The sequence below is a fragment of the Hemibagrus wyckioides genome, linkage group LG10 (genome assembly GCF_019097595.1).
Source record: "Hemibagrus wyckioides isolate EC202008001 linkage group LG10, SWU_Hwy_1.0, whole genome shotgun sequence".
NCBI classification, from domain to species: Eukaryota; Metazoa; Chordata; class Actinopteri; order Siluriformes; family Bagridae; genus Hemibagrus; species Hemibagrus wyckioides.
Window position 1 is genome coordinate 18,988,247 of NC_080719.1, and position 10,576 is coordinate 18,998,822.

General features: G+C 41.4%; 1 protein-coding gene across 4 annotated transcripts; it reads left to right on the forward strand.

The window, feature by feature from the left end:
- The first annotated feature begins 828 nt into the window (after positions 1 to 828).
- sp2 (sp2 transcription factor) lies at positions 829 to 9,604 on the forward strand. Of its 4 annotated transcripts, none has more exons than XR_009205885.1 (8): positions 829 to 904; positions 2,371 to 2,447; positions 2,920 to 3,663; positions 3,924 to 4,139; positions 4,408 to 4,696; positions 5,688 to 5,868; positions 6,212 to 6,299; positions 6,409 to 6,603. XR_009205885.1 is itself a non-coding variant. In XM_058400916.1 (8 exons), the coding sequence occupies exons 1-8, from the start codon at positions 898 to 900 to the stop codon at positions 7,812 to 7,814; spliced, it is 1,809 nt and encodes a 602-aa protein (XP_058256899.1). In that variant the 5' UTR covers positions 829 to 897; the 3' UTR covers positions 7,815 to 9,604. The 4 variants fall into 4 exon arrangements, 3 of the variants coding, with proteins under 3 accessions (XP_058256899.1, XP_058256902.1, XP_058256901.1); XM_058400916.1 differs by lacking the exon at positions 6,212 to 6,299 and adding an exon at positions 7,714 to 9,604 and having other exon boundaries at positions 6,409 to 6,602; XM_058400919.1 differs by lacking the exons at positions 829 to 904; positions 6,212 to 6,299 and adding exons at positions 911 to 1,419; positions 7,714 to 9,604 and having other exon boundaries at positions 6,409 to 6,602.
- The last annotated feature ends 972 nt before the right edge of the window (positions 9,605 to 10,576 follow it).

The window sequence follows — 10,576 nt, forward strand, 5'->3', positions numbered from 1 at the left end:
TTTGGGAGAAGAACCTGAAGGATACCTGGTACCATGACAATACCCTGAGCTCAGGTTTGAACTGGAGACCTTAGACTGCCGCAACGGCAGTGCTACCTGCTATGGCACCACGCCATCTCAAAAATCAGATAATCAATACTATATGGGGTCATTATGAAACAACCAAGCACTCCTTTTAATGGTGTATGTGTAACTGCTGGGTTAAATATATGTTTTGTATTGAACTACCATAGTTATGCCACAAAGATTTGAACTATATTACTATAAGAGTTGGTTATGGAAATATTCCAGACCAAAGATTACCCTTAACCCACTGAGAATGTAAAGTCCACAGAGACAGAGGTACAGTCACAGATGTGGGGGTAGGTGAGTGAGTGATAGCAGAAATGCAAGGTTATGGGGATGAGACATCCAAAGAATATTTTCTAATTGAAAATATAAACTGTATTTTCACACAAAACTCGATATCTACTTCAATGAAAGTACCAAGGTGTTAATATCACTTGTAGCATCTTTCAGGTTGCAGCGGATCAAAATGGATGTCAATTACTTTTGATTGATATGGTCCAGCCAGTTCTAACTGGTCGAGCTGGACGTCAGTGAAATACGCCACCATGTATAATTGGCTCAGTCTAGCTCGCTTAGCCTATTTCAGCGCCCGCCTTTTTTCCCTAAACTGCGACAGGCTATTGGTCAAAACTCGGCACATCGACGGCCTCTGTAGTGTTTGTACATTCTATTGGTCACATTAAAAGTCAATCACCCAGACGGTGTACGCTGATTGGACAGAACTGCGCTCAGTCATTCCTCCACAGTCAGGCGGATTGGTCGAAGGGCGCGGGCGGTCTCTGGACATGGGCTTTGCTCTTGAAGGTTTAACGGAGAGCGAATGTCGTCATGAGCGGTGGGTAGGAATTATAACGTTGGCGTTTATGTTACTATCTACTTTTTTTTTAAAACAGAAACGTACCCTTATTGTATTGAGTACACCGATGCATTATCCAAGCGCAAGAAATGTGTATGAAAACGATGTATTTACACTGCAACATAATGCACACTTCCGGAATCAGGGTGCTTTCCCGTATCAAAGAGTTTATCAGGCTAGTTCGGGGCTCGTTAGCATGCTAGCTAGCAAAGCGCAGTTAGGCTTTGCAGCCTTGTCGCCGTTACGCTGTTCAGAGTTGAGTTTCGCTCGTTTTTAATGCATATTATGGTGGGCGTCTGACTGCTTCGCCTCCTTAAAATCGAAGTGCAGTAAAGAAGCTGAGAAGCGATTAAGTAGCTGAAGAAATAATAATAATAATCATGAGGAGAAAAATACAGAAACCCAGACTGGAGCGGCGCTAGGCTACATTAGCGCTAACGCCGAGTGGTTTGGTATCGCGGTAGCTTACGTTCTCTTTTAGCTCGTTAGCTAAGGTTAGTTTTTATTTGTTTCGGTTTATATTATTATTTTTGGAGGGGGCGCTGTCAGGCCGCGATAGAAAATTGTCTATATGTTTTCACTGCTTGCCTTTAGACAGCGGTGCAGAATTGTGCCTTCATTAAACGCCCTCATCTAGTTATTATAGCTACAGAAATGGTACTGGTATTATTACATATCGTCGTTAATAGCAGTCATATTTAATAAGACTTATTTTTTTTATAAATGTGGAGAATAAGAACCGTGTGGATTAACTTAAGTGTGTGTATCAACTGTCACCCAACTTCTTATCCATCTATATGAGCTGTGTCGCGTTTTCGAGATTTGTTTTTCCCCATTAAAACTCTGTAAAGTCCATGTGAATGAAAGGTTCTTGTGCATGCTGGTCCATTTACATTTGCATCCTCTTTAGCTGCGTCCATTTGGCCGTAAAAGTGCATGAGAGTCTTTTAAAGGTCCAATAGTCGACTTCCGGAATGCTTGTTTGTGTTTGGATGCCTTTACCGTCACTCAGTTTACTGGCTACAGGCCACGGTGGATCTTGGGGGCGGTGCTTCAGGAATATGGGCGGGAATCATTCAAACATAGATCTTAGAGACCTAATCTTAAAAAAAGAAACTAATCCCACCTAATGCACCTTAAGTGGATTTTCAGAGTTCCTCAACTCCAGTTTTCGGGACGCCTGGCTCACCTCACCAGTTAATGAATCAGGTTTAGTACAGACTTCAGTCCCCCAGAACTGTCACCGACATAAACCCTTTATTTTTTGCATTGGTTTGTTTTACTACAGATCCTAAATCAAACCTGTGGAGACGGTACTAACACAAAGTTGATTAGCAGTTATGCAATTCGGACCACATCTCTATACAACATAACAGTCAAAAAAAACCCTTCCGATTTGACCATTTGTTAAAGGTCCTGTGTCTGATTTTTCTCCTCCCCCAAAGATCAAAAGGACAGTATGGCCACCACAGTTGCTGTCAGTCCCAGTGAATATCTTCAGCCTTCAACTACCACTTCTCAAGTAAGTACTCGCAATTTGCATCAACAATGTGTTTCCTCGACTAGACTCATTTCGGGTATGGCTCTGTTTGTTTCCTGTTCTAAAAAGATATTTTTCCTAATACTTTTTCAAAGCAGAGGCTGTGAAAATGGTAGCGAACATAATGCGAGAAAGTATGGCTAGTTAACTGCCTGAATGCAGTCCCACACAAGATGACTGCATGTAGTATGCAGGAGAGGGTGCACGTCATTGTGCACACATTTGTCAGTGTTGTACACTGTCAGTCCATCTTTATTTTGTACCCTGACTCAAATGTGATTTTACTTCGTATGCCATTGTTGTGTGAAGATGTTGAACCTCTGACAACTTGATTAAATTAGGCCACTTATCCAGACCTCACTGTGTGGTCTGTATCTGTTTCTGACAACTGTCAACAGGTGAAGGTTGATACAGGTCAAATTGAATGTCTGCTCTGTTGCCATCTGTTTTGTAGGATTCTCAGCCATCACCTTTGGCCCTCCTGGCTGCCACTTGCAGTAAGATCGGCCCACCTGCTGCCCAAGCTCCGGCAAGCGCTCCACCAGCCCAGCCAACCACGCGTCGCCTTCACCCCATCAAACCTGCTCCGATTGCACCGGCGCCACCCAAAAACCTGGGCTTTCTCTCAGCCAAAGGAAATATCATTCAGCTCCCTGCAGGTGTAAGTTCTTCAGCAACAAGTCCTATCCTACTAACTATACAGCCCCCGACTCGGCCAGCAGGTACAACTACTGCCAACATTCAGTACCAGGTGGTGCCCCAGATCCAGGGAGCTCAGACCATTCAGATGGTACCCCAGGGTGGACAGATTCAAATCATCCCTGGGACCAACCAGGCTATCATCACCTCACCTGTTACAGTGCAGGCAGCTACTCAAGCTCCTGCACAGAAGACAGTACCCATCAAGCCATCAACACAAAAGCGGAGGCAGAACAACTCCAACGTTACGTCCACAGCTAACATAGTGCGTTTGCCTAGTGGACTTGCTCTGCCCCTCAATGCTGCTACAGGTGAAGTAGGGGCAGCTCAGATCGTCACAGAGTCAGCAGCTGCCTCACCTCGGCCAGTAAAGGGAAAGAGGGGGCGGAAGAGACTGGCTGCTGTAGTTCCTCCTGCTCCTCCACCAGCCTCACCTCCACCTATTGCTGAGCAGGTGGAAACAGTGCTGATAGAAACAACAGCTGATAACATTATTCAAGTAGGTTTATCACGCTTTTGACATTTATTTTTAATCTTGTAACATGGACGCCCTTATGATTGAACTTTTTTTTTTAAGTATGCAGTAGGTGTATTCTTAAACTAACTATTTCATAAGAGTTACGCAAGGATGCTGGTAGGCATGAAGTTAAACACTAGGACGCAATTTTAAATGTGTTCTAATTCAAAAATATTTGGAGTCACAGTTTTGTTGTGTGTTGTAAAAGCTAATCGTTACTGATCATGTTCCCCTCCTGTTAGGCAGGAAACAACCTCCTTATTGTGCAGAGTCCAGGAGGGAGTCAACCTGTGGTACAGCAGGTGCAGTTGGTTCAGCAGAAATCAGATCAACAGGTGGTGCAGATACCACCACAGGCTCTAAAAGTGGTACAAGCTGCCTCTGCAACACTCCCCCCTGTGCCCCAGCGAGTGCCAGCCACCCCCAGTATGCAGGTGGCTCCCTCGGAACCCACACAGGTACCTCAGCATCTCTGTTTTCTGTTATGTTTAATTATAGTGACAGGATGTGGTCTAGTTGATGCCAATGGCCTGTTTGTATTTAAGTCATTATTACAGAATTACAGGGGAAAAAAGGATCAGCAGTTGGCTAGCAGCTAATAAGCTTGATAGATCATTGTAACTAGTAGTTTTGTAATATGTTTTAGAATTCTAATTGCAGTTATAACCATTTGGTGTGTCCACTTTGTCATCAGTGTTATTTTTTATTTCATTGTTTTTGTTACAGGTACTGATTAAAACTGCTTCAGGTGAATGGCAGGCAGTACAGCTGCAGGAGACCATCGTAACCACTCCAACTACGCCCACCACCACTCCTGTCACGCAGGCTGTGTTGAGTAAGAAAGCCCAGCCGGCGGCACGGAAAGAGAGGACCCTTGCCAAGATAGCCCCTGCTGGTGGTGGTCTAATAACGCTTAATGCAGCACAGCTCACTTCAGCAGCTCAAGCTGTACAGACCATTAACATCAACGGGGTTCAAGTACAAGGAGTTCCCGTCACCATCACCAATTCAGGGGGTGAGTAAGAGTTTGACCGACCCATTTCTGGTCACAGCCGGCTTTATGTGGATAGTGATTTCTCATATGCATAGAATTTCACGTTGTCATCGGTTATCGTCTAATTAAGATGGTAAATAGTCTGAAGGATTAATGATTATTTATAGTAAACCTTTCAGTTATTGTTGGTGAATGTGTGTGTTTGCATCACCAGGATGTGCTTTCAGTGTTGCCAAGTACCTTCAAAGCCTGTTCAGAGTCACTAATTGTCACTAGATGATGTCATGCACTAATTAGCATATTCATGATGTCACCGCATTGTATTTGCAGTCTGTCTACTGTCAGCCCTGTACATCTGTTTGCTTCTCTCCTACTGTCTGCTCACAATATGGTTGAATTCCCAATAAAGCTGTTTTCATTTACATATTTTTCTGTTTCTGATGTCGGACAATAAAACGTATGATTTAGTGAGTGAAACCTTAGCTAACACAGAAATCGGCACTTCCCAGACATTTCTAACCTGGTGCTGTGCTATGCTAAAGTCCTGATTTTACAACCGTGACAAAATCAGCATACTCATAACTTAGACATTGGCTGTGCTGCAATTGCAGCTATATTTGCACATATAATCACACAGAGAGAAAGTTTGAAGGGACAGAATGTCTTAATTTTTTTTCTTTTCTTTTTCTTTTCTTTTTTTTTTTTACATGGCACGCACTCACTGTGTGAAACAAACCACAAGAAGGAAGTTCTGTTTTTAGTCAGGGATGATTAGGCAATGGAAAGTGGCTTAGGTTTGTCAAAAAAGTTGCTGGATTTATCGTAAGGTGCTTTATTTTAAAAGAAGTCACTAAAGGGGTCTTGGAAAGTCGCTAAATCTTGCCAGCTATGTGTGCCTGAATAATCATTTCTGTTTAAAGGAAACATTTGACTCTGAAAACTAAGAAAATCCCGTAGTTTAATCTTTGTTCTAAATCCACATGCCGTATCTGCCTGTTTGTTTGGCTCCCAGGACAGCAGCACCTGACGGTACAGACGGTTCAGGGAGGTGGGCTTCAGCTGGGCAGCATGCAGACACAGGAGCAACCACTGAAGGTGGAGCAGACGCTTACGCTCGAGCTACAGAGCCAACCAGGAGAGAAGAAACGACGCATGGCATGCACCTGTCCCAACTGCAAAGATGCAGAGAAAAAGTACAGCAGACCCTAATTACATTCACAGAAGCAGATCAGATTGATTTTTTTAGTTTATTATATGTTTTAGCTTTTGTTAAAATAATAGCAGTGCTTTTAGATGAGCTGGAGGTGGCAGGAGAACCTTCTGGGTGTCATCAATGTGATTTTATTTTAGCTGGATGTTTGCTATATAGTATTCTGCGACTGCAATCTAGACTGATTAGCACTGGCATAAGGATGTGGTTTTTTTTTGGTTTTTTTTTAACTAGATAAAAAGCACTTATCTAACCTGCCGTGAGTGTTAATATTGTGAGGAGGTTTTCACAGCATCCTGTACTTTTATGTTTCTGATCATTCACAGGAGTCTTTAGCTGTCATGGCGTCATATCACAGAAGCAGGCAGTGCACAATTTTCTGATTACCGTAATTAGGCAAAACACATGAACGGAGTTATGTTCAGTATTTTCCAAATACCATCATTTGTTTGTGGAAGCTGACCTGTGGGGTGGTAACTCATTTAATCAATTCACTAATGTTTTACTGTCTTGGTTTCTGTAGGCCGGGTGAAGTTGGGAAGAGGAAGCATATCTGTCACATAGTAGGCTGTGGGAAGACCTTCCGGAAGACGTCCCTGCTGCGAGCGCACGTCCGTCTGCACACGGGAGAACGGCCTTTCACCTGCAGTTGGGTCTTCTGTGGGAAGAGCTTCACACGCAGTGACGAACTGCAGAGACATGCCAGGACACATACAGGTACACTACATTGTAATGTAAAATAAAACTGGATCATTTCTTCAAAAAAAGCAGACCTATATGAATTATTCGCTTTTTAGATTTTGTGTTTTTTGTAGACTAAACACCTCAACACCAGGCAGTGAGTCCTATATTCCTCACACATGCCATTTATATAGATTATTGTCTATATTTGATTTGTTTGTTTGTTTATGCTAATGGTCAATATGCAGTCACCTTAATTTGAAAGGTCAGTTTCCTTCTGCTTTCTAGTAAGTTCAATTACAGTGGAACCTCGGATTGCGAGCATAGTCCCTTCCGGAAAAGTGCTCGTAATCCAATAAGCTCGTATAGCAAGGTGATTTTGTCATTGGAAATAATGTGAAGTCGGATGAGCCGTTCCACACACCCAAAAGTGTTCATATAAAAATCATTTTTAATGGTATTTTATATACAAATTATTGTTCCTAATGTCTGAAACAAATAGCAATGATTAATATACTTCTAGCGTAATCATCTCCTCCTTCGTATCACCTTCTTTTTCCGGATTTTTCTTCATTGGGGCCATTGTTGCAGTACTAAAGAACAGGCACTACATTTGGACACAAAATCTGAAAAAGTTTTACACCCACACGTAGTTACAATGCAATAGTAAACAGTACACTCGCGCGGATGTTGCCTGTATGAGAGCTTTCCCGAACTCCCATTGTTTTACGCAGAGAGAGCGAGAAGAACCATTGGCTCAGTTGTGAGATTTCCTGCACAAGCTCATGGCGTGGTGCTCATGGCGTGGTGCTCATCTTGCAAGTTATCGCTTGTTAACCAAGTTAAAAATTTAATTTCAAAATTGTTGCTCGTCTCGCAAAGCATGTTACTCGCAATCCAGGGTTCCACTGTATATATAATTATAGTTTATGAACAATAGGCTGGGGTAGACTGCTGGTACTCAAGTCTTTATAAATAATTTTAATAGTCATTACTGTATGCAGCAGAATATTTAAATCATGTCTGATTTCAGTATTGCTAACGAACATGATGAATTATGTTTCATGCATTGAGCAGAATCATTCGTGAGAATTATGGCATATTGACATTTTTTTCCCCGTGTTTCTTTTTTTTATTCTTTCTTTAGGAGACAAGCGCTTTGAATGCTCAAAGTGTCAGAAGCGATTCATGCGGAGCGACCACCTCACGAAGCATTACAAAACGCACCTGAACACAAAGAACTTGTGAGCACACGCTGACCGAAGGTTTTAAAAACTCTTAAAGAAAACCTTTCCCTGGAAAGGAGCAGGGATTGTGTCAGGGTGTCCATGGAGGAAAATCCCTCCCCTCCTCCAAATCACACACACATACACACACACACACACACGGTGTGTTCTAGCCCAGGCCCTGTGGAGTAGTCCATCGAGACGAGCCCACACTCCTCTTGTGTCTCGTTTTCAACTCATCCCATTTGTCATAGGAGGGCTGGCCATGTGTCTTACTCGAGGTTCCGGAAAGCGGTACCGGATGCGTAGTTTGGGAAATCCCGAGTGCTTGGGTCGGTTTGTTCTTCCTCAGCAGAAAACAAAAAAAAAAAGTTTGTCACGTACATCTCAGACATGAAGTGCAACACCAACAAGCACTCCAGCCAAGAAGCTCAGTTTTCTTTGGTCCATATAATACATTTTAGAGCAGTTTTACATGTTTTATTTTGTTGAACCTTTTGACTGGTGTGTAGCAGCTCATGGACAGCTTTTATTATGTAAATGTTTGCTTATATTCAAACGTATATTTGTACAAATGTAAATGCTTGGACTTGCTCTATACCCCAGCCAAGGTGTTTTTGTTTTTTTCTCTTTGGTTTTGTTTTCTTTTTTTTCCAGAATTAGAAAGTTTGAAACTCTCTAACCTCCATTACATAACGCTTATAACATTTAACATCTGTTTAGATTGAATATATTTTGCTGTGACTGGACAATCATGTCTTGGGTGTGGAAGAACACTTGGTGGACGCCAGTGAAAAAGTCAAGGATTGAAAACTGCAGAAACGTATGCAGATGCTAGCTGTGTTTCAAAGGAAAAAAAATAGCTTAGTCGTGTAATTATTTAGACGGAACGTTCTGGAAACTTTAGAGTCGATTTATAGAATCTGATATTCAGATGGCAAAGTGAGAAATTAGGTTTAAAGGGGGGGGGGGTGTTGGCTTTCGTTTATAGAAATATGGGCTTATTTTTTGCAAGACACTGTTAGATGGTAATGAACTTGCTGACTGACCCAAATACAATTATGATACAGTGAAATTTAATTCGAGGGAATCACTTTTGATGTACAGCCTCAAATACCCAGAAGTTTCAGAATGTACACAACCAGGTCTGTTTTAATGTCCAGATTCTCAAAAGTGCTTTAAGGAGAAAATGTTTGCGCATAGATATGTGTGTATTGTGTCTCTGAATACATTGCGGATGTATCTCGGAGACCACTAAATGTAGGATATTTGTTACACAAACGGGTGTATTGGCTACTCTGGCTGAACCTGAAAAATTAAGGACTGTGTATATTGTAAATGAGCAAAAGAGAGAAAGACACTGTATAGTTTCATTCCTGTACTACACAAGTCTATTAGATGACCCTTTTTATCAATTTAATGTTGCCTTAGAAAGCTTCATTCCCTATTTAAAGAGATTTCTGTCTAATTAAATGGAACTGCGTTTGTAGATTTGCTTTATCTTTTGTCTAACTTGTATTATGAAATGCCAACTCTTATGTGCACTGACCAAATTCAGGGTTTTATTTTACTGGTTAAATTTAGTATTATTTTCATTCAATGTTATTGGCTGACTTTTGTCAGAATTAGGAAAAAAGAATGCCCTATTTTTTAATCTTTCCTAGATGAATCCTACACCTAAAGTCTCTGCCTCTGGAAGCTAATGATGGGTAACTATTTCTATAAGTCTGGAGGTGTTTAAACTGAAGAGCGTGCTACTTTTTCTACAGTCAGTCCATCTTTCCCAAACTGACAATAAAGCATTCAAATGACTGTTTGTTGCAGCGTGTCACTGCACAAGTCCATAAAGAACAACAGTATTCATTAGAGGAGTCATTTGTGTATTAAAGCTGCTTTAGGATCTCGTGATTGTGGTGATGAATCTATAAAAACGCCTTGTCCTCTGCAATTTATCTAATAACCACTAGTTAAAGCTAAATGGATTTGTTTTTCTCTCCAATACTGAAGAGAGTTCTTTCAATTTTATCCTCATGATGTTAGAGTCCTTAAGGTGTCTATGGTGTAGGCGTGACTTCTGTCTAGCCATTCTACCATAAAGGACTGCTGTCTGAGATACAACAATTGTCCTTCCTGCAGATTCTTCAATCTTTGCTGAAGGACCTGGTCACCTTCTGGTCCTGGTGGTTCAAAATGTCTTCTATTGCTCAATGATGGTCCCCACTGTGGTCCTGAGAACATACAAAGCTGCCTGCCCAGATCACAAATATACAGATAGCTCCTTAATGTGGTCCATGTCTGCAAAAGAAAGTTTGTTTTAAAACTCATGAGAGGAATGATTGTCTTGATTTATAAAGTTTTGTTTAACTAACAGTTTAAAAAAATAATCTAAATCAGTTTAGTTGCACAATAATGGGCTAAAACTATATCATTCTTTATACTTAAGTTACGTAAACTTTATTTGTCACATATACAGTACATTACTGCACAGTGAAATTCTTTCTTCGCAAATCCCATCCTTGGAGTTTGGGGTCAGAGCACAGGGTCAGCCATGATGCAGCACCCCTGGAGCAGGGCAGGTTGGGGGCTTTGTTTAAGGGTCCTATGGTGGCAGCTTGGCAGTGCTGGGGCTTGAACCCCAATCTTCCGGTCAACAACCCAGAGCCTTAACCACTCGAGCTACCACTGAAATAAAATTCATTATATTTATTATATTAATTTGTTTCAGTTGACGAGATTGTGTGTAAAACAAAATGTTTAAAATTACGAATAAATTATGTCGAACAA